We start from the raw sequence: 24,102 nt of genomic DNA, 5'->3' as shown, positions 1-24,102 counted from the left end.
ATATTCTTTATGTGAATTTTGTGAAAGAAAATTTAGTAATTTTTCATATATATATATATATATATATATATTACATAAAAAAATTAAAAAATAAAAAGTGAATTTCCATTACAATTTTATATACGAGAAATATTATTTACAAGATTTTTGTAAAAGAAATTTTAGCATACTTTTATTTTCTTTATTTATTTTAAAATTATTCATAAATAATAATTAATATAATTAATGAATTTTTATTCTAATTTCATATACATGAAATATTCTTTTATGTAAATTTTGTGAAAGAAAATTTAGCATAATTTTTTTATTTATATTACATAAAAAATGTGTGAATTTCGGTTACAATTTTCTATACGAGAAATATTCTTTACAAAAATTTTGTGAAATTTTTTATAACATAATTTTATCATTTATATTCATTTTAAAAATGCTCATAATTACTCATTAATATTTTATTATGTCATACAGTTTCAATACTTAATATTTTTTTAAAATATTGGAAGAAATAATATTATAAAGAGGAATTATTACTTAAAAATAATATAAAAAAATTATTACATAAAGAATTTATGATAAAGTTGTAAGTAAGATAAAATAAAATAAGATAAGGTAAATTTAAGGATATCTAGAACTAAAAATAAACACAAAAGAAACAAAATATATATAGAGAGAGATAAAAGAGTGTAAATTATATACTCATCTCCATCTATTTCTCTTATCATTAATTTTTCTAATTATTATTTATAACTTAAGCATAATTAGCATTATTTTAAAATTCCTAAAAATAACTGTAAGAGAAATCCAATGTCTCGAAACTGGATTTGTAATGAAAAACAAGTGAGTTTTTTTTATTAAGAGTTCCATTTGTCGGAGAAGTAAGATTGTCAGTTCGAGAAGAGAAATGATATTTTTTTTATATTATTTTTTAACAACCTTTTACCACTTTATTTAAATAAAAAAAAACATAAAGAGTGTTGGGAACTTGGGATGCGTATTTTTATTTTATTTTATTTTATTTTATCAAAATTTTCGGTAACTTCTATTTATTTAACTCAAACATGCGTAAAGGTATTACGATTAAAAAACAAAAAAAGTGTAAGCATTTTTTCTCCATCCAGTATTACAGATTCTTGGCCAATTCATTTTTAATTTTTTACATAGAATAATTGCAAAGATTGAATGAATGATTTTTTAATTTTATAATTTTAAAAATAATTTATTTTAATCTTCATTCTCAAATTATGTTAAAAAATTTATAAATACTATCACATAAAATTTATCTATTAATATTTTTATTAATAAAAATATTACGTTAAATTCTATCAATATTATAATACACTCGACATTTCGATCACAAATTTTTTAAAGAATAAAACGAATGCAACTTTTTTATTTTATTTTGGTACAAGCTCTCTTTGCAACAATCATTTTCATCTATTTATTATACCTTGTACCATATTATATTAGTGGTGGTCCCTGCTTCTAATGGAAACGAAGTCATATTCTTCGCGCAAAAAAAAAAGGTTGCGGTCTTGATTTACTAGTATCTATACATTGAGTTGAGGACTTAAAAATTAGGTTCCAAAGTGATAATCATAACTCGAATATACAAGCAGTGGTTTGACAATATTAAGTGTCGAAAGGGATTGTACCTGAATCAGGATGATAATGATAAACAGTATTGTGAGGTGGTAACAGAGATCATGCACGAATGATGTACTAAACTATATATATAAAAGCAATGATAGTTAACTAATGATAAACCAAAAACGAAGCAGAAGTGAAAACTTGGAAGACTAATAAACTCTATATAAAAACACAGACTCCATTCGCCTAAAGTCTAATACAAATCCAGACAAAATTTCAGAGGCTGCCAGTCCCCTCCTCCCAGAAAATTTAGAACAAGAAAACAAAAAGAACAAAAAAACAAAAAAGGGCACCACTGGCTTTCTCGTACAGTTCAGGCTCTATTATGAGTTCCGCAGCTCACTCACATTCCATACATGAGTGCCAACATAAATCAAATAAAAGAGATTGCATGTCATGATGGGATCCTAGTCTAACAATGATAATGATGATGACTTCATTGCATGTGGATATGGTGATGCCAAATATGAAGTCGATAAAGACATGACCATCACTATGACTATAGACTAGAGACTATAGACTACTTCTACTCTATGAAACCTGTTTTGGTCAAAATAGCATTTCTCACTTTGCTCAGATCTCTCCCTTTCAGTGTCCTCCCAATCCCTTCACACACAGAGAAAGATGAAATCTGGCTCCTTGCAAGTTTCCTAGCAATCCATTCATGAGGAGGAATCATGTCATCGTCATCGTCGTCGTCATCATCACCATAATCACCATGGTAATGATCCCCATGATGACTACAATCAAACTTCTTGTTTACACCCTCCTCCTCAACACACTTTTTCCCATATATTTTAGACCAGTCAGGAATGTCCATAGGTGCTGAGGATCCTCGAACCTCATTTGCATCAGATTCCAAGGAGGGTAGTAGTGTGATACTGTTAGTTCTTGGAATCTTTCTTGGTGAGGTTGAGATGCGCCATGCAGAGGAAGAAGAAGAATCAGAGGACTCCTTAGATACCATTATTTTTGGGCTTAAATAGTCCCTCTCCATGGTCACACCTAACACATCTTCTTCGTCAAAGTCTTCATTTCTCGTTGACCCCCCACCAAAACCGCTGGTTTTGTTCAGAAAACCACCCCAATCTGCCATTGGTATGAGTTCTGCAATCCCTTCTGCTGCCTGCAAATACAGATAAAGGGGTGGTTGTGAGAAAACAAACCAAGGGAAGTGTGGCAAAAGGGAGTGACACTGTGACAGATAACACAGTTATCTATTTCATATATATAGACATAGATGACTTAAAACTTTTTTTCCACCTAAATGAGTCATGGTTACTAATGCGATAAAAAAAAAATGTATTTTTTCCCCTTCATTGGGAATTAAAAAGCAGAAAGGTGTAAGAGAAGAGAATACTATCAGGAATCTACCTTGCCCTTGTTTCAATAACCTCCAAAAAGGAAAGTGTTTTGAAAAAAAAATTCTCAAATGGGAACCCTGATAAACCCTTTTAAAAACCAAGCAGGGAAAGGAACAAAGGCTAGAAAATTCTTCCCCGGACCTTAATAGCTCCAAGGGAAAATCACAGGTTTCAAGAGGCCAGACTCACAGAGTGGTACCTGAAAAAAAGACAAAGGAGCAGAAAAAGACAAGAATGTGTACACACGAAAAAAGGTTGTATTATTATAGTTTAGGTCCATAAGTGAAAAAAAAAAAAAAAAAAAACTCATGGATATTAAAGAAGGCTGAAAGAAAATGATGGGTCTTGGAGTGAGTCTGAGTTGATCTCTCTCATCATATAAGTTGGTTAATTGCAAAAGTCCAAAAGAGCACAGAAGAGGGACATGGGCATAACGGCATCGAGCAAATGAAAAACCCAAAGGGAAAGTCCCATCATATCATAGCATAGCAGCACTGTTAAGAAGATATAAATTAACCACAGCCTGAGGCTGCTGTTGCAGATGCAGTGTATGCTATGCTATGTTATGTTATGTATGCAGCCAGAAAAGAAACTAAATTGAATCATTTTTGAATATGTTCTGAAAGGCTGCATCTGATTGGTACCTCAAGGATCTGCAACCTTATCCTCAACTCAACCAATGTTACATAGTTGTAACTCATTCGGCGGTAAGAGAAGAGAAAAGGTGGTTTCAATTGGGTGACTGAGTGTGAAACTTGAAAGTGTGAGCCTTTATTATTAATTGCCTCTTTGTCCTTGGAGAGGGTGCGTTCCTGTTACCAAGTTTAGTAGTTGTAAGTAAATGGCATTTGGTTGGCTATTACTATAACATTGAGATATGTAGCTGACAAATAACAATGCCTTTCAACTTTCAAACTCTCTCTGATTTTCTTCCACTTTTTCCTCCTTCTCCTGCCTTGTGGGATCGATCATTATTAACCTTCACTCAATCAATTATGAATCTGCTGCGAATGGTGGTCAAGGGGGCCATGCCATCTTATAAAACCATCATATCCACAATTTATTTCACAAACCTATGTTTCCTATCGTTGGTGACTTCTCTGTTTAAAGGGGATCTTGCGTTTAAGTCTAACTAGATTTTTTCAACTAAAATTAGTTGTTAACCATGTTTGTAAATACTTTACAACAATAACACAGTTAAAAAAAACTTAAGTTATTGCAGTTAAATTAGATGATAATATATTTCAATTATGATTTTAGTTCTTACTTGGAGGGTATGAATATAATATCACGTGGATAACATAGTCTATTTTTTTTTTATTTTTTTTTCAGTTCATGCGTTGAAGCTCTTTTATCGTGGTATCCTCCCTATTACGGAGTATTATTTATCAGAGCAAACTACACTGCCTCTCTAATTTTTTTCATCAAATTAATCCTTCTGATATATTTCTTTTTTTAATTTTACAGTAATTCTCATGATTTTTTAAAAATATTATACTTACATCTTTTACTACGTTAACTTTTTAATTATTTTTAAAATATTGCACGGCATACATATTCATATATTAAGGAAGAAGGATGGTTGTAAATGTTTAAAAAAGGTCATGTTTTTTGAAACAAGAAAAAAATATATGCTCAATTCATTAGTAGTAATGGTTACCTTTTGGGCTTTTGGCCAAAACTGGTGGTATCCTGTTGCAGTTACGTACATTATTTAAATATACATGATATAGTATCACAAAGTTAATTGTTTTAAAAATTATGCATGAAATATATGGTTAGTTTAATTTAGACATATCTTAGTGACAAAGCACTAATTGTTTTTCTTGTGCTCCACTGAGTAAAGTTCTTATCCACCCATTACTAGTGGCTGCAATTGTATACTGTTAGCAATTGTGCACGTATATCAATTTACATTTATTACTTAGGATTCGCAACAAGCTGTTTTGGAAACATTGACAGCTAGCTATCTTGGCACAAAAACCATAATCGATTTATCTTCCTATAGGGTTATTCTGACGCCATTTTGTATTCATTATTACTTGCATATATTAATACCATACTTGCCTATTTTATATACTACTCCGTACACACTACTACTTCACATTACATAGCATATATGAAAACATTAATTTCATGGAAAAAAAAAGGGTTAGGCTACTTTAAGAAAATAATAATTCTGCGTGAAAGCATATATGTATATTATATACAAATTATTCTTACATAAATTTGTTTTCTTTCAATCAACTTCATCCCAATCCTTCCAAAACTAAAGAACCAAATATATCTTTTAAAAAATTATGCAACATCCCTTACTTTACTATTTACAAATGAAGACATGGCATCAGGTAAAAAATAAGGGAGAAAAGTAAAATTTCATAAACAAAGAGGGTATGAATTATATTTCATTAACCTGAACTAGAAAAGTGAGCTAAAAAAAACCAACATACACCTGGTTCGCAAAAATAGTGCAAGATCCTGAATTGTATTTCTTATAGCATAAGTTTTACATTCCTTGGGAACGATTGAATTTTGATTAATTATTAAATAGATAATAGTATTTTGTCTAAAAATCTCTAATATATCCTTAACTTTTTGTCAGATATTCAAAGGAGTATCATCCCGTATCAATCATGTTATATGTTATGTATAAAAAATATCATCATATCCATTTAATGTAGCATGTTAATATGCCAAAAATAAAATGAACAAAAAATATTATCAAAATATGTTTAAAAAATATATTTTTTACATAAAAAATAAAATTTTATTATAACAACTAATATTTTCATTTTATAATCTTAAAAGATCATTGAAATATAGTGTTATGTTAATTATAACTTGTTTAAATTTGGTGTATTAAAAATAAAACAGTAAAACTCAGCCAATAATGTTTCTGGACAGATCATGATTCTTTCAACATGATATTGAATTTTAACTCTTATAATTTATTTGGGTATTATCAAATTATTTAACAAATTTGACATTTTATATATGTTAATATATATAAAATATTTGGTTAATTCTCAGGTGCATTAATTTTGAGATGCGTGGTATTAAATACGGAGTAACTCATAGGAGAAATAAACACGAGTTGAAAAAAAGAGCAGAAAAAATTATATAAAAATAATTGTTCAGTCATGATTCTTGCTATTATAACTTCATTTTTTGTTTTCAACATGATATTGAATTTTTAACTTTTATATTTATTTTGATCGTAAAAAAAGTTTTATATTTATTTGCGTATTTTTCATCCTCATCTTATTATTATTTTTTTCTTCAGATCAGAGATGGATGAAAATAGATTATTGGAATCTCCAGCATGGTTCTTACTTCTTAAAAAAGGCGAGTTAGACAAGTTGAAATTCTTTGTCATCCTTATCTTATTTTATGAACATCAAATATTATTTTTATTTATTTGTGTGCTTATTGTGATAATTTTAAGAACGGCAAAATAAAAATAAGAATCCGAAGATTGGTTGTGAAGTGTAGCTATGAATAATAATAAAAAAGAATTTCAATTTATAATCCGACTCCAAACAAAAAATGAGTTCTAATTCCATGCAAAATCCTATCGCATTATTCTAAAAATGAAATGCCAAAATAACATTTTGCATATAAGAAAAGGAAAGAATTATTTAATCTTAAAATGTGAAGGATTTATATGATACGAAAATAGGGTGAGTATATAAGAATATAATGAAAGAATCAAAATTAAAGAGTGGGAAGGCAGAACACAAAGTTGATAATTGCATTGTAAAATAGAATTAAGTGGGGCAGTTAACCTCCACTAACGAATTCGTATGGTAGATGAAAATGTTCAATTCTTACTTACCGTCCATAGTACCTATTTTCCATGATACCAAATATTTGAGAATCAAGTACAACTATGACAATTTCATATTCTTTCTTCTCATTTACTCGAGCGAAAACTGGTGTCTAATAAAGTAGAAAGCAATACTAATAAGTTATTGAAAATGGTCCATTGAATTTGCTTTGTATATTTATGATTTCCGCAATTGTTTTGTCGCTTCAACACCCTTCAAAACTTTGTGGTGACAAGAGGCAAGAAAAGAAAGCGTAGGTGGCACTCCCAAAATACACAAGCTTCCCTCTTCATTGCCAGCTTGCCACCTATATATGTTTAGGGATTTAGGTCATCGACGTGTCTAATCAAATATATGCCTTCCACATAAATGTATCTCCATCACACTCCCATTCAAAGTGGGGGACAAGTACAAGAAAAATAATAAAATTATTTTTCTTTAATTAAATAAAAACATTTTTTTTAATTTTAATAATATATTCTTTAACATGCTTAAATATCAAAATTAAATCCAAAAATATTTAAGAGATTCATTTTTATTCTTTAAATTAATGCATGTCTTGACAAGAAAATGAATAAATATAGTTTCCTCATTTTTATCTCCACCTATTTTTTCTCCTTCCTTTTTAGAATGGAGTCTTGAGTGGATGGATATTCACAATTCATTTCAAAAGCTACAAAGCAGAATAAGAAAGAAACTGCAACAAGTCATAGTTTAATTCAAATTAATAAACCAATCGGTGATTCATTCAACAATAAATTTCTTCTGCTACAGAGTCAAGATTCAGAAGATAGGACACTTCTGCTTACAGTAACAGCTTATGCTGGTCAGGTTACAAAAGGAGAAATTAGCTAGGTTTCTAATCCTACTTGAACAACTAAGGATGTGGTGTTTGGTTTTATCGTTCAGATTCAGTTCAATGACACTACACCCCATGGAACATGCTTTCGAACACATGTGAACTGAAAACCAAACACATATACTAACCCCAAAATCAGGTTATGAAGGAGAAGTAACTTGTTTTCTAATTCTACTTGAACGCCTAACAGGAGTGATGATAGCCTCCTCATCCCCATGTCCCTGAAAAAACAATGTAGCACATGAGGAACAATTCACCAGTGATGCTCTCTTAAGACAAGAATAATAAATGTTTGCACACAATATTACATTTCTCATAAGAAAGTAAGAAACAAGTACTCACCTGCTTGATTGAAATTTTCTCATACACAGTTAAGCTTCCATAGGACGGGGAATCCATGGAATAGTCTGATGAAGAGGCCAAGGATTCTCTCCTGTAGTTACTCTTTCGCTTCTTCTCCGGGACTTGCCTGTGACCTTCATTCACAACCTTTTCGCTATAGAATGAGCTTTGCTGAAAGCTGCTCGTTTCTGAAGGACATGATGAATCTTCAAGCACGTCCATTTCTACAGGCCCAGATGACTTCTCCGGAGAAATCTTCTTGTTCTTAGATGGGAGGGAATCGTTTTGCAACTCAAGAGGTTGCTCTATGGAGCCTTTGCTTTTGCTTTTACCCTTTCTTGGCCAGTTGAAAGCTGCACCTGCAATTAAAACAGTACCTACACAGAGCACCAAATATAGCACCCCATGTAGAGGAATGTCCATTCCCTTTAATCGCTCTTCATTCCCTTTAATCGCAGCATCTATGCTAACAGAATTTTCCTGTGCATCATCATTGACGGCAGCAACATCGGAATCTAAACTTTCAACATTTTGCTCGTTGACACTGAGTTTAGCATTCTTTTCTTGTGTCTGCATTGTATCCAATCCATATGCTTCGATAGTTTCACCAACCTTTGCATCCAAACTTGGCTGATTTTCAACATTTAAGTTAGCCTCAGCTTCTTGTGCCAGATTTGCTTCTAAATTTTCTGCTTCAGCCAGTTGATCTGATTCCATAATACTGAATACTTCCTCAGATTCAGGAGCATCTGAAGCATTTTCAACTCCAGCAATTGTTTCAATATCTTCGTGAACTTGTTCTTCGTATAGTTCATAATGCTCTGCTGAAATATCCTCCTCAGTATTCTCATCATTTTCAATATCCGAGACAACATCACTTTCTTCGTACACTTCATAACACTCTGATGAAATATCCGAGACAACATCACTTTCTTCGTACACTTCATAATACTCTGATGAAATATCCCCTTCAATATCCTCGTCATTTTCAATATATGAGACAGCATCGCTTTCTTCAGCACCCCATATTGGTTCGTGAGTCTCGCCTATTTCATTTTCATTATGATCAAATATAGGGTACTGATCCACCAAGGAGGTATCGTGCTGAACTGTCAAGTTATAATATTGCAACTTGCTCAAATTGTGTGCTCCTCTAACATCTGAAATCAACACAGAAATCGAAGAAAGTAACTTGGTAAACCAAGTTTGAAAATTTCTAGCTATCTCATCAAAATTTGTTTTTGCAAACCGGGTGAATTGATCAAAGTTAGCCCTAGCAAACTCTGAAAATCCAGACGATTCATAAGCCTTGTAGAAGTCTTGAAACACAGTTTGATCAATCACAGGAGAATATGTGACTGCGACTGATGCAAAAGCAACTGCTAGAAGCAAGATCAGAGCAACAGCCTTTGGTCTAACTGTGAAACGTGGTTTTGGCACCTCTTTTGCTTCAGCAGTTTCCTCTGGCATGAGAGTCCTCCTAGCAGGACTGTGCTCAGAAATCTGGTTCTCTTCTTCCTTAACAGTTTCATCCGAAGAAACATCCTCTGATTCCTTCTGTGAGCCATCAGACTGGGCATCCTCCGTGACTTCTGTATCTGAAAAGCTTCCAGATATGAAGCTGTCCTCTAATTCCCTTTCCCTGCAGAGTTCTATTCGTGGTTTCGGTTTGTAGTGAAGAAACCGCGGTCTAGGCGAGAGGTAGTTAGTTTTAGGGTCATATGGGGGCATCAAAGGATCCGCATCAAGAGGAGCCACGACGGTAGCTTTCAAAGAAACAGGAGGAGTTGCAGTAGGGCTAAGCTTAAAAGAAGGGTCAAGGTTAACACAATCAGGCTCAGTTTCAAATGATGTTGAAGCGTGAATGTCATTCTCTAGAACCAAAGGAACATTCACATCCACATCATTGACAGATTCAAAGGACAAATCTGTATCATTCTTAGAAATCAGAGGAACATTCATATAATGAGTTTCACTAGTTTCACTCTCACCACTCAAATCATCACTAGTCAAGGAAGATCTGGGACCTTCCTCAAAATTGGGGATGATCCTATCAATCCTTTTCTGTTCCAAAGGCTCAGCAAAAGTTACCTTGCGAACGTGGCTTTTTGGATCCCCAGGACTTGGGACAGATTCATTCCTCTCAACCAGGACTTTCTTTCTGGGAGACTCATTGATCTTGCACGCAGCGGAAATGGTTGGAGACATGAAATTCTTTGGGCCCTTTACGCAAGCAGCTGGCGATCGAACCTTCGCCGGTCTCAAAATCTGATCTTTTCCGTTTTCTTTGTCGTCCACGAAGTCCCGCAACGAGCCCCCGCTTTCTCGAATCCCCACAGAGCTTCTTCTGGAAAAATCTGCAGAACACAAAACCCTAAACCATCAAAAATCTATTTTTTTCATCAATTTTCTCACATTTCCTTAGCAACCAAACAATAACCGAGAGAGAGAGAGAGAGGGATACCTGAAGGGCTATTGACGGGTGTTTTGGCTCCGTGGTTAGGAACGATGGAGGTTTTGGAGAAAGGGTTTCCAGTGAAACTCCTTCTCATAGGGTTACTGATTTCTGAGTTTCTTGGATTAGGGTTTGACGGCATTGAATATGATTTGTTATGAGGCATGATCGCTAGTTGGATAGAATTGATGAAGGGAAGTGAATAGAAGGAAAGGAATGATGAGATTGAATTGAATTACGGAAATTGGATTGAAATCGATTGGAGAGATTTTTAAAGATTGGGAGGGAAGAGGGAAGATGGTTGTAACGGCTATTTTCCAAACAAGAATTCAAACGGTCGACAAATCGGAGCCGTTGGATTTTTTTATCTGACTAGCCGTTGGACTTGGAGGGAACCTTGTGATTACGAATCAAGCATTTCTGCTTTCGGCATTTAATAATCTCAAAATAATAAATTAATGACATTTTTTTTCTTCTGATTTTCTCTTCAAACCTCAAATTTTGCACTCCACTTAGGCAAAAGGGTTGTTTTTTCTTTTCTGAAATTTCATTTTTAATTTCTTATTTTTAAAAAATGAATTTTGGAACTTTCATTTTTAAAATGCGTCAAATTTTTACTTTGTCACAAATTTTATCATAAAATGAAGTTTTATGAAAATAAATTTTGATATATTTTAAAAACTAAAGACCAAAAGTTGATGTTTCAAAATGGGAGCCTAAAAATGATTTTTTTACCTATTTTTATAGATGAAAAAAAGTGTATCCTAATGTTAATATAAAGATTTTTGCATTAATAACTAATTAAAAAATTGCTTTAAATATATCTATTAAAGTAATCATTATCGAAATTGACAATTTTACTATATATTATATATAACAATTTATAATTTGATGATACCTTATTAATATATTTTAATTAAAGTTTTTGATTCTTTACAAAAAAAATTAAAGTTTTTGATTTTTAGTTTTTCTTTTAATTTTATATTATTTTTTAGTATAAACAAAATATATAGTTAACTAATATGTAATTGGTTATTTTCCTTTGACACAAATAAGTTTTATCTTATCCAACAAGGGTTTTTATATGTACAGTTAGATAATTGAACTCTTATAAACATATTTAAAGAATTCATTTATTTATTAAATATTTTGGAACTTGCAAATTATGCTCATTAAGTTTTACTCTCTTAACTTCAATTTTGTTTTAACTTTACTTGATGCCATAAATTATATTTATGTCTTTATTATTATCTGATTATGTCCATTTTGATTTGCATAAAAATATAAAAATAAAATATTGATTTGTTAGCTAATTAAATATTAATACAAATACTTTTTCTTATGAGATTGATGCGAATTTGAATGAATATTTGTAATTTTTTTTCTTATTCTTAAGTTTTAGAATTTAATAATATTTTAATTGATTATCCAATCCTAACTCATTCCATCTTGATTATATTTGATTAGATTGAATCTTGAAATAAGTCAAACTCCACTAATCATCACATTAAGGGACATGTAATATCATATCTTGTCTATTAGTGTAGTGTAAATTTTCAAATCAAATCCTAGAATTATGTACATACTCACTAAAGCCATTGTTAATCTTCTTTATCACATTAGTTAAAATTTGGAAGATGATGAAAAGAAATTAAATAATTTTTTATTCAATAAAGCATTTGCAATCAAATATTTCCTTCTATATATCCAATAAAAAGTGTTTGTCAATATCTATCATATATATCTAAAATAAAATGACTTTTACTCTCAATTTTTAATTCTCTCAAACATGAGAACATGCATATCTATTCTGCAATACTATTTAATCACAATTCATAGGTTGTTCAAATTAAAGACACAAAATTCTTAGCATATATAAAATTGCCATAAAATGGCATAAATTGTTGCTTGCTAAAAAGTAAACAATTTAAAGCTTGTTGTTATAGCTTTTCACCTCATAGTTGTCATCATGTAGGATTTGCCATATGCATTTTTGTTTGTTTAAAACAAAAACTTACTACAAAGTATTATACAAATGGCTGAATCTTAATTCCTGTCTAGTCAAATCTCATGTTAACTTACGTGCAGCATGGTAAAGCTCTAGATAGTCAAGAGCAGGTCGATTCCAAGACCAGTCTTGCTCCATTATTGTCTTGCATAAATTGTTAAACCAATCACGATTCTCATACCATGTAACTATTGCCCTGAAAAAGTCCATTTTAAAATTAATATTGTACTAAAAAAAATTAGGACTTTATAAACTAGTTTATATGCATGTGTGCAAGGTTATTAAGCAAAGTAGACATTTAGTCGATATGAATATTTAAGTCCAACATTTAAGCCTGTATAATAGGACTTTCAAATTTGTGAAAGGACTTTTTCCTTACAATCTTAAGTCATAAGAGACTTTTGAGAGTAATTATGAAGTTTTACTTTTGACACATTTGATTTTCTCGTATTCAAAGACAAATGTAAAGTCATTGCACAACATATAACTCACCTATTAAGGGCATAATCAACACCTTTAACATCAGCTTCATCAAAAGTAAAGCCATTTGGTTCAAAACCTTGTGCATGTGCTCTATCCCTATCACGCTCAACATCAAATACAGTATCACATAGTCCTACAAATTATGTATGAACATAGTTGAGACAATAAATAATTTGACTACCAAATATATTTTTAAGTCATTTATCTAGGTAAGATCGTTTTAAGAAAAGTGACAATTAAATTATATAATATTACATGGTGAAAAAATACCTTTATAAATCTTTACATATCTTTATACATATGTAAAGATTTATAGAGCTCATACCAATCAAAGAAAAACTAAAAACTAATACGAGAAAGCATTCCAAATATAAACGATGAGTGGTGACAAGTCAACAAAACCAATTATTATTTAAGTGACTAAAATAAAGCATGACAAACCTCCGGTTTTTCGAACAATGGGTACTGAACCATATCTCATTGCTATGAGTTGAGTTAGACCACATGGTTCAAAGATTGAAGGAACTAGAATGAAATCAGCACCAGCATATATCTAAAACAAAATGTTTCAAATAAGTCAATAATGCCATGTATGTTGTACATAAATCTGGTTAAATGATACCAAGAGGAATGCTAGCAAGTTACACACTTTTTTGATAAACTTTATTATTAGATGAAATCCATGTAGGTGTCACTAAATAGAGAATGGGGTGAATAGATATTGAGATCCATATCACTCATTGTGACTTACATAGCTTTCAACATATAATAAAATGTTTTAAAACAAGTCTTAGAAAGTGTGATTTTAGTATCTATTGTGTTGCCAAAGATTTCAATTCTGCAATAAATTACCAAGTGTGATAGCGGCTCATCATACATAAGACAGAGTCTAACACGATCATGATGTTGAGAGTGCAATTGATTGGCCAAATTTACAAAATCATTTTGGATACAAGAATCTGGAGCTGACCCAAGTAAAACAACCTACATTCAAATATTTCCATTGATAAGATATTGATTAGTTTAATAAAGCAACATTTATAAACAACTTCCAAATTGAAGTAGAAAGCTGATAACAAAATAAATCGTCCTGCTTTGAAATTAATCCTCTGGTTAATCAATATCATAAACACATGCTTGAGGCATAATTTTTTTTTTTTTTTTTGTAAAAGCATACATGGAGTTTCTATCTAAGATGAAAATATAATTCATTTTTTTCAATAATATCTCTAAACAATTAAAACCTGGATCTATAAAGTGACAAATAAAACTGTGTTTAACTACTTATCTCTAACATGGGAGATAATGGTTGAAACTCAAAACAATTTAATCATAGACACTTTAACATCACATCAATTATCAATTATTGATAACAGCATTGCCTAAAAGCTTGAAATATATTCATGTTTGTTCTATAGTTGTCTCCTTATATGTTATTATGCAAGCAATGCATATACATGGTAATGTCAACACATGATTTGATGAAAATAAAAAATAAAAAAACCTGTCCACCACGCTCTAGGGTACGATATATAGCATGCTTCATGAGATGAATTCCTTTCTGATGAGTCAATCGAGAAATAACTCCCAATAAAGGAAGGTCAGCCTTTTTCAAACCAAGCCTTTTTTGCAAGGCTTCCTTGGCAGCTTTTTTACCTTCAACAACATATTTGGATGTGTATGATACCTACAACAATGTTTGATTAAGCTGGTCATAATTGGATTAGTAGAATTAAAATAATCCTAACAAAGTCAATAATACTTAACTAAAGAATAAGTACAAGATGGGTATAAGGGATAAGGTAATGTTTCCAAGTCATTACTAAACTTAACTACATTCACTAATCTATCAATCCAGCTTTCTTAAAGCAATCATAGTTTATTACATTATAATGTTAAACTTAATTTGAGTTGTGTGCAGTTGTAGACAGTTAAGTATACGATTCTTCCTGACACAAAGTTATAGAAGGAGTATGACACAAGTATCTTCACTCTAATTGGTTGTATTATTGCAGGGTCATAGAAAAATACAATATAAGATGGGTTTCATCTAGTAGAAGTAAAAGCCAAGGAGAAAAAATGGTCATTCAACACCTATATTGCATAAATATAGGTTCAAGTATTTTGACAAAATTTGAAGAATTTAAGACGAGTATATGATACATTATATAATTTTGGAGATAGGATACAAATATTAATGGGTTATCAAGTACTCAAGCAATGATAGTTGGGATTAAAGTTTGATAATTACATTCAATATTAAAATTGGTTCTTATGGGCTTTGCCCCTCCTTGTAACCAAACAAAAAATTGCCTTCTATGTAAAAAGAAAAAATTGCATATATGCCTACTTACAGGAATGAACTTATCATTATATGGGTCCCATATATCTGGGTCAATTCCATTTATAATGCCATGGAACTTGTGAATATGAGGGGCAATTGCAGGATTCCCAGAAACCTCCTTAGAATAAGTTGGGGAGACCTGTCAATATAAGCATATATGACTAAGATCCCATATTGATAAGAAGGAAAAGAGAATAATGTACAAATGTAAGAACCAGTTTTAGGTTTTCCTTCCTTCAAATATTGTTGATTTTGATTAAATTTTTAAATTGTATTTGTCATCAAGTTTTTTAGTAAAATTATAATACAAGAGAAAAAAGAAATTTGTTTCATATTAAATTTTAATCATACTCACATATGATAAGTGCGAGGTCCCAAAAAGATGTGATGAATTAATTCATTCATTTTTCTCTTTCATGACCAACTCAACTTATTCTCCCACTAATATACATACTACCTAGTAATTTGTCAATATTACTAGAAAAAAAAAAATCATGGCATGATTTCTCTCAACAATCCTACAAAAGAAACCCCACGAGTGATAATCACTGCGAACATATTTTTTTTTGTTCAAATCCATGAAGAAAGTGAATCAATCAACTTCTTGCCTTCATATTCAACTGATTTGAAAAGTGCACCAACCTTAAAGCTAACACTCTTTATATACTAGCAAAATTCCTTCTACTCTATAGGTAAAAAGACAAGAAATTCTAAAAGAATAAAGCAAATATTACAACTAAATAATACCAACTAATATAAATAATGAAAATGATAATGAATTTTTAAAATAAAGTTAGAAAAGTAGACAAATTTAGTGTCAAACCAGCACTTACAGTTGTTGCTTTGTCTGTGTATGTCATTGCTTTTCCAATGAAATGAGCTCCAAATTCTAGGTTATGAATTGTAAACACAACCCCTACTTTGCTTAAATGGTGATGTTTATAATGTTCTTTAAATAGCCATGCAACTGGTGCACTCGACCAATCATGACAGTGGATGATATCCTGTCCATAACCATACATAAATGGTATTAACTTAAAGTCAAACGATCAATTTAGTGTGTTTTTGAGTGAGCAAAATCGATTGATTAAATTGATTTTGAATGAAGTTGATTGACGTGATTTATATTAAATAGTTTTATTATAAATATAAAAAAACAAGTTAATAAGTTAAGTCTAATATTTTGGTTACAATTCATAAGTTAAAAGTATATCTCACAGGATTGAACAATTATTTACATAAGTAATTGGCAAAATGTTAATCAAATGATATATCTTACGGGATGAAATTCATTTTGATGTAGAAATTCAAGAGCAGCATGACAAAAAAAACCAAATCTCTCTGCATCATTCCCACAACCATACACACAGCCAACATGAAAGAATCTGCATGAAAAAATATAAATGTTGTTAAGCATAATTTAATTTGTGAAATAGTAGAAATTTTCCTAGTCATCTTATTAATAATGATCATGAAGAGTAAAAACGAGAAAAAGTAATACAGAATTACTACGCAGGGGATGCAAAGGTCATAGACAGACACAAAGTATATGCATTTTTAGTACTTATGTCAAAGACAATATAGTCAACAGTTATCATTTTAAATTTTTGAGTTTGTTACAAAATTGATACAATTGTGTCATCTTCTTCTTCTTCTTCTTCTTTTTTCTTCCAAGTTTTCTTCATACATAATCATGACTATGTTTTTACACACGAATAATATATTTTATTCTCAACTCGTTTTTAAAGCAATACAAGAATTATTTCTTTAGCCATAGTTTGAGTTTGTTGCATATTTTAAAGAGATAATTTTGAATTTCATATATATATATATATATATATTAAAATAGTTCTTGGCCTTGTGCATATATATACTTGGGATATTGATAACAAAGTTACCAAATTTTACAAGCCTGGAAATATTTAGGCATCATGTTTGATATTTATGGGTGAAGTGTTCCTATATTGTGTTTAAAAAATTTCACACCAAAATGGCTTGGCCCCACCATCCTATTATTTCCATATTGTGTTGGTGTTGAAAATCCATCACAAGTGAAATTCCCACCCCCTCCCCGCCCCCCTTCCCCTCCTTAGGCAACTCTATATAGTAAATGATATCTGAATGAATCCAAGTCCTTGAGATAGCTATCAACCAATTTTGTTATAAGAACATTAAGTTCAATTATAATATACAATCACTATGTCCTTCCCTAAATGTTATTTCAAGTCTCAACACACATTGTTGTGACCTAAAGTTGATTCAAAGTGTGTTTTCAAAATAAGTATGAACTTCAATTATAATTCAAATCTTCTAAGGTGCAAGCTCCTTACAATTTGAATCATTAGTATTAGTGGGATTATCCATGTGAACAAGTAGTAAATCATAAAAGGTTACAATTTTAGATAAAGATTCAATGTCTATCGTTTAAAGTTGAATTGGGAAGTTTTAATTTTTCTTCAAAATAAATAATTGAAAAATACAAACAAAAGAAGGAATTCCAACGAAATTAGGTGAGAGAGACTCCCTTCCCGATTATTTACATAAAATTAGAATACCAATTCCCTATCTCTTAGATCTGTCAACCCCTATATATGGTGTTTCTCTTAATAGTTTTCCCTAAAAACAAGGATAAAAATAAATAAAAGAAAAAAAGATAAAGATAAATAAGGAATGAATCTTAAACTTATTTCTATTTACTAATTTTTTTTGTAAGGAAATATTTCCTAACAACTTTTAAGGATAAAAAAGTCAAAGTTCTTACCCGTTTTGAGGCTCTAAGAAGAAGACAGATAGACCTTCCACCTTTCCATGCCATACTTTTATTTCAGTTCCACCCCAAAAGTAATTTTTATGATAATGAAAATCTTTTACCTACATCAAAAGACATATTTAACAAATATTACAAAATGGATAAATTACCTAGTAGTTCGTGAACTATTTGAAATTTTTTAAATATTTCTCTAAACTTATATATAAATATATATATATATATATATATAAGTTTAGAAAAATATTATATAATATATATATATATATATATATAAATTAATCGAACCCTTGATCATGTAATCTTTTTTTAATCGAGTCTCTATAGTTTTAAAAACTGATATTAGTTGTCATTATTTTTACAGTTTTAAGCTCTTACAAACTAATCTTATGAAGCTATTTTGATTTCTAGAGAGATAATTATTTTTAAAACAAGATAGTTTAGAGACCTATTTAAAAAAAATCAAATAAACTAGGGACTTATGTAGTTACTCAAACATGCAAAAATAACTCAACAATAATTGTTTACACGTTTAAGAGGGCAATGTAATGCTCAACAAACAAATGTTAAGAAACATGCTCATGAATGTCTTGACTAATTTCTAATATTTTTCTTTTTCTCCTTTGTTTACCAACTAGTTTCACGTTGAAACTCAAGATATAACACTCTTATGACTAACCATCACAACGTGCTCTTTCAATATGACATGCTAGAAAACTCTTGATTTAATGAATAAACTCTAAATATTCGATGTAGGGTGATATAACACAAGTGCTAAAGCAATAGCAAAAAACTTACATTGCTAAGGTTCAAACAATCATACTTTGGAAGAATAATATCCACATTGTGATTTAAATCTCTAACTGCTCGTGATAGACTAGTAACAACATCACCAAGGCCTCCAACCTACCAAAAATATAGATCATCAGAACTAAAAGAGCATGTTAAAATCTTTCACAACATGTTTTAGCAATGTCCATCAAGCATGTTGCATTCTAATATCCTCAAATTGCATTATAGAATTCACATATTATAAAATCTCCAAAATGATTGACTTTCATTATTTCTTCTCCCTCATTGATAAAATTTTAACATCTGAAACACTCAAAATGCTAATTCAATAAAAATGCTAATTTTATTCTTACGATTACACACATTTTAAAAGTCCACATTTTATATACACCTAAAAAAATAAAAGAACTATGATCGACATTTTGATGTTAACTTTTTTAAGAGATCACTAAATACTATAACCACGTGAGAATTGTATTTTTCATTAAAAACCCATGTGGTAATGGTAAGATTTGATATTACTTCATTGTAAATTTCAAAAAATTTCATCATCAAACAATAATGTAGATGTATCAAGCTAATTACCTTGGCAATTGGGGCCATCTCAACAGCAATATGGACAATATGCATGGGCATTTCCTTCACAGTACCTCCCAAAACAGGTATGTGATAATCCATTGTATTGTTATTATCAAAAATTCCACCGTCTTCTTTCTCAGAGAATACAAAATCCATCATGTAAGCATCCAATGGAACCTTAACTGTAGAAGCACAAAATCATGGAGTTTATTCAGAACAAATGTATAAGGCTATATGTAAATGAATTGGTTTTGTCCTTTTACCATTACGTACATATTGATTGCACAAATACATTAATTGTATCAAGTTGCGAAATTCCAAATAATATGCTAAAATAAATGTTACACTATCTTCCTTGAAACACTTTTTGTCGCTAATCTGACAAAAGATTTATAAACATTTCACTATGTTACATTGAATTTGTATGTAAGCAATATGTTCTTTTTCTTTTCATTTTTTTTAATAAACACCACTTTTTCCATAACATTTTTTAATGACGAACATTCAACACTTATACCAAGGCCAATTTACAACTTATAAAACACATGAATAGGTAGCACAATTCATTTAATAGGAACCAAAAAATTATAACACATTTGAAAGGAACTTGAAAGTTGAATGTATTTTAGAATTCACATATCCTCTCCATTAGTTCTAACAAGAAAATAATTAGTTCAAAATTTAAGCAACCAAGGAGATATTAAAAACCTTGATATTGCTAATTATTGGATTACTATATTCCATTGTTTTTTTTTTTTTCAAATCTAAACACTGAGAGACTCACCAAAGGCTTTGACGTAAGTACCATTCTCTGTAGCCAACATTTTCTGAGGTGGCAATGGACCATTACGATGAGTCCATCGATTAAATGAACATTTAAACCAAACCTCTAATTTCCCATTTAGGTTTGTGTTGCAAGGATTATAAAATACAGTCGTTGTGCTCCCTGCTTGAACATGAAGAGGCTCAGTGAAGACAATATGCTTTTGAGAAAGCAAAAATCTTTCTAAAGTTTTTTTCCTTGTTTCAGCTTTTATACATGCTGTTTTTTCAACCTGAAACATTAACAAGTCCAAATCAAGGAAATGTTATCAATATTATTTCTTCCCAAAGGCAAAAAAGCGTAATGCTTTTGTTTGCCGACTAATATTTAGATAAGCAAAGTTTTGGGGATAACCCTAGGACTGCAGTCTCAACACAAATATTTAAATAAGCTACCAGATCAAAGTCAAAAAGATAAACTCCATACCCCAAATATGCTAGTTACACTATAGGTATATATGTTATCCCTAACTTTCTGCATGTTTTTATATTAAAAATAACATGAACATAATAATACAATTAATACTCAATGTTACCATTTGAAAGGCATCTCTTGTGAAAACTAACCTTGGCGCGTATAGTTTCCTCTCTTAACCTCCTTTTCTCTTGCAATTTTTTATATATCCTTTGCTCTTCCCAAATCCAAGTCTTTTCATCAGGTATAACCTTTGTCACGATAGCATGGAAGTCCTCACGGTTGTTGTTATCATACACATTCGCATTTTGAGGTGGGCCATTAGCAAAGACCCAATCCAGGACAACAGCTTGGTCAGGTACAACAACTGCATCAAATGAAAATTAATTTTTCAAAACTCTTATTCACTTCAAGTTATACTTGAAGAGAAGAACACGTTTTTACCTCACTTTTCAAACACTATTATCTAGGATAGAGTACCATAAAAAAACATTTATCCCTTTTTTGCCATAACAATCATTCATGTTAACAAACTTGCTTAATTAATGAAGTGATCAAAAGTAAAACATTAATGCTTTATATAAGAACTCTCTCTCTTCGTGACTTGTCACTTGAAATATGGACATAATAGAAACCCAAAGCCTTAAGTAGGAAATCCTTGTGAACCCTCTAAAGTTCAAAATTTTGATCAAAATGACGAGCATAAATACAAATGTCCCAAACCCTTAAATCTGCAACTTTTTCATGTTTATATTAAATGATTGGCACATCAAAGATACAACTGTAATTCACTTCTATTTTAATTCTTTTGATGGACAAAGAATGTGCTTCAGAATCATTATCCACATACAATCTTATAAAGGCATTCCATTCACCTTTGTGTTCACAATCGTGTACCAACAAAAAATATATATATATATAACATTACAGTAGATTCACATTTTTCCACCTTCAAGGAGAAAACACGTGTTTGTTCTAACATAAATATATGTCAAACTCCACCTCCTTGCAACTCACATAATAATCATGTTTTCTCTATCCATACATTTTATATGTCTCATAAACAACTAACTTCAGTTAAATGAACTAACATCAGAGATGAGTGACAACATAAGTAAATAAGCATACCATCAACGTGCCACCAATCACCATTCTTGGAATCACTTTTGACAAGCCTTTCAACAATTGTTAATTTGTCTATCCAATTATTGTGTCCCCCATGAATCCATACTTGTTGAGCTTGTGCAAGAGGACCTGATCTTTTGTTATAATATAATCTGACCAAGTCTCTGCCTTCGAATTCACTAGGTTTTATATACCAAACATTGTCCATGGATTTTACTGCGTTTTTCATCAACTGTTGCAACACTTGTTTCTTCTTTTCTATCTCCATCCTAGCTTGTGACATGTCCTCTTCTTGTGCAACTCTCAGTGCTTCCATTTTCCTTTTCTCTTTTTCCTGTTCTTCCTTTTCAACTTGCTCCTTAGCAAGTCTTTCTAATTCTTTACACTTTTCCTCAATCAAGAAATCCGCAAATCCAATTGGATCCATTCCACCATCAACAAGTAGGGAGAAGTCCTTTTTGTCATTATTTTCATAGACATTTTGCCCATTAAAGAACACAAAGTCTACTTTATAGGCTTCTTTTGGAATATGTAGCTGGCAAGACCACCAATCACCATTAAGGATGTGTGTTTTGTTTAATCTAATGGTAAAAGATTTCCACCTCCAATCATTAAATGCTCCTTTAATCAAAACGTTTGGCTCATTGCATAGAGTTGAAATACTTCTATTAAGAAACACTTCAATATCTTGGTCAGGCTCAACCACAGGAGGATATACAAACAACTTGTTTTGTAGTGACAAGCTTTCCTGTGCAATCCTCTCTATTTCTTGCCTGCGCAAACTTGCTTCCAATTGTAGCTTCAACAATTTAGAAGCCTCTTTCTTTACTATATCATCAGAATCATCATTTATTTCTCCAACTATGGTTTCCCTAGTTACTCCATCCTCAATGTCATCAACATCGTTTGAAGATTCAACATTCCCAATGTTGGAAGTGTCAAGAACATCCTTTTCATCGACTATATAAACACTTCCATTTTCTCCAACTAGATTGCATTGAACAACGCCCTGTGTCGAGGTAGACAAATCTCTCTTAACCTTTTGCTGATGGCTTGTTCTAATGGATGGTCTCGAAACGAAACCCTTTGAATCAAAACCATGGTCCTTTGGCTTTGCAATAAAGATCCTCCTCTGTCTCCTACGTGAAAAATCTACCAAAAGATAAAAAGGCCAATTATATAGAAGAAATTTTACAAACTTGATTAGAATAGGTTGGAAAGGATCCATCATTTGGCATAACAAGTATAAAAAAAATTAGAGTAAGGGCAGATAATAAACCTGCACTAGCATTGATGCAAATAGAGCGTCGACCATCCTTGAATTTCTGTCACCAAGGTAAATAAATAAATAAATATATATCAAGTCTTTTATATTTGTAGAGATGTCTAAAAGTATAAACACATTAAGATAACCCATAATTATGGCACAAGAATCTAATCAATTATATCTTTTTAATAAGAAATTACGATATTGATTAGTATTTGCTTGAAAGAAATTATAATCGTTAGTTGATCAAGGTGAACTACAACATCAAGTTTAAGAATAAACTAATAAGAAAACAATAGTAGGATGAATTGGGATATTAACTGGTTGGGAGCATTGGCTAATGGTATGAAAGAACAAGCCATTGCCAAAGCACGTTATTCTATTGTCCAACACCGTTTTGCAATTCAGTTGCAAAGACATCTCCATGATCGCTATTGTTGTTACTTCCAAATAACAATGCTTCTACGCTATGCATGAGAAAATGTTCGATCTAGCAATCATTCTCTCATAATCTGTGCAACAAAAATATAAACGTTATTACAGTGTGTAATTATTTAAGAACACTTGAATGATTTTAAAATGATACCTATGGCATGTACCAATGCTGATTCTCTGATAATGGCATGACAGAGAAGGGTTTATATGACCAAAGATTTTACGTTTGCGAGTAGTGTGATGTGAGATCTTGTACCGAGTCTTTTTAACAAATGCCTAGGTGTTAGTTACACACTAAAAAGACGCAACAATGAGAATCAACTAGGATTCGCAATGTGAAATGAGAACATGCCACATGGAGCAATCTTCATGGGAGGTATATGCCAAAGCCAAATATGCACTAATTCCTCGTTGGATCTTATCGTGATGTTAGCATCAAACCTTTAGCATACGACTTGCGCAAACCATTGACTAATAATATCTTGTTTCAAAAGTAAAATTAAAAAATATTTTTTAATAACATTTTATCTGCTATTGATTAAAATTTATTGGAGAAGATGCTGTAAACATT

General features: G+C 31.1%; 3 protein-coding genes across 6 annotated transcripts; all 3 read right to left on the bottom strand.

The window, feature by feature from the left end:
- Positions 1 to 1,783: 1,783 nt before the first annotated feature.
- LOC109808925 (uncharacterized) lies at positions 1,784 to 4,236 on the bottom strand. 3 transcript variants are annotated; one of them, XM_020372120.3, is made up of 2 exons: positions 3,656 to 4,236; positions 1,784 to 2,773 (listed from the first exon to the last, which is right to left on the bottom strand). In XM_020372120.3, exons 1-2 carry the CDS (start codon positions 3,710 to 3,712, stop codon positions 2,174 to 2,176), a joined length of 657 nt encoding a protein of 218 aa, XP_020227709.1. In that variant the 5' UTR covers positions 3,713 to 4,236; the 3' UTR covers positions 1,784 to 2,173. The 3 variants fall into 3 exon arrangements, with proteins under 3 accessions (XP_020227709.1, XP_020227711.1, XP_020227710.1); XM_020372122.3 differs by having other exon boundaries at positions 3,153 to 4,092; XM_020372121.3 differs by having other exon boundaries at positions 3,022 to 4,091.
- A 3,315-nt stretch (positions 4,237 to 7,551) lies between these two features.
- On the bottom strand, positions 7,552 to 10,769 carry LOC109806821 (uncharacterized). Its single transcript, XM_083075904.1, has 3 exons — positions 10,504 to 10,769; positions 8,040 to 10,396; positions 7,552 to 7,918 (listed from the first exon to the last, which is right to left on the bottom strand). Exons 1-3 carry the CDS (start codon positions 10,658 to 10,660, stop codon positions 7,838 to 7,840), a joined length of 2,595 nt encoding a protein of 864 aa, XP_082932030.1. The 5' UTR covers positions 10,661 to 10,769; the 3' UTR covers positions 7,552 to 7,837.
- Positions 10,770 to 12,137: 1,368 nt separating this feature from the next.
- On the bottom strand, positions 12,138 to 23,876 carry LOC109807410 (starch synthase 3, chloroplastic/amyloplastic). Of its 2 annotated transcripts, none has more exons than XM_029273627.2 (17): positions 23,696 to 23,876; positions 23,418 to 23,608; positions 23,109 to 23,154; positions 21,833 to 22,981; positions 20,857 to 21,071; positions 20,252 to 20,522; positions 19,474 to 19,649; positions 18,895 to 19,002; positions 18,091 to 18,200; positions 16,609 to 16,714; positions 16,163 to 16,333; positions 15,340 to 15,468; positions 14,490 to 14,672; positions 13,838 to 13,969; positions 13,427 to 13,538; positions 12,995 to 13,118; positions 12,138 to 12,698 (listed from the first exon to the last, which is right to left on the bottom strand). In XM_029273627.2, exons 2-17 carry the CDS (start codon positions 23,520 to 23,522, stop codon positions 12,563 to 12,565), a joined length of 3,273 nt encoding a protein of 1,090 aa, XP_029129460.1. In that variant the 5' UTR covers positions 23,523 to 23,608; positions 23,696 to 23,876; the 3' UTR covers positions 12,138 to 12,562. The 2 variants fall into 2 exon arrangements, with proteins under 2 accessions (XP_029129460.1, XP_020225516.2); XM_020369927.3 differs by having other exon boundaries at positions 23,683 to 23,874.
- Positions 23,877 to 24,102: the final 226 nt, after the last annotated feature.

Source organism: Cajanus cajan, chromosome 5 (assembly GCF_000230855.2).
Source record: "Cajanus cajan strain Asha chromosome 5, NIPB_CcT2T_4, whole genome shotgun sequence".
NCBI lineage: Eukaryota > Viridiplantae > Streptophyta > Magnoliopsida > Fabales > Fabaceae > Cajanus > Cajanus cajan.
This window is presented reverse-complemented; position numbering and strand designations above follow the sequence as displayed.

Excerpts from the sequence above, each read along its gene's own strand:
- LOC109807410 (XM_029273627.2), bottom strand. The coding sequence starts at position 23,522 with ATGGAGATGTCTTTGCAACTGAATTGCAAAACGGTGTTGGACAATAGA. Across the intron at positions 20,523-20,856 it reads AGGAAACTATACGCGCCAAG|GTTGAAAAAACAGCATGTAT; the intron begins GTTAGTTTTCAC and ends TTAATGTTTCAG. Across the intron at positions 16,334-16,608 it reads ATCAAAATGAATTTCATCCC|GATATCATCCACTGTCATGA; the intron begins GTAAGATATATC and ends GGTTATGGACAG.
- LOC109808925 (XM_020372120.3), bottom strand. The coding sequence starts at position 3,712 with ATGAGTTACAACTATGTAACATTGGTTGAGTTGAGGATAAGGTTGCAG. Across the intron at positions 2,774-3,655 it reads TAAGGTTGCAGATCCTTGAG|GCAGCAGAAGGGATTGCAGA; the intron begins GTACCAATCAGA and ends CTGTATTTGCAG.
- LOC109806821 (XM_083075904.1), bottom strand. The coding sequence starts at position 10,660 with ATGCCTCATAACAAATCATATTCAATGCCGTCAAACCCTAATCCAAGA. Across the intron at positions 10,397-10,503 it reads ACCCGTCAATAGCCCTTCAG|ATTTTTCCAGAAGAAGCTCT; the intron begins GTATCCCTCTCT and ends TGTGTTCTGCAG. Across the intron at positions 7,919-8,039 it reads AGAAAATTTCAATCAAGCAG|GGACATGGGGATGAGGAGGC; the intron begins GTGAGTACTTGT and ends TTGTTTTTTCAG.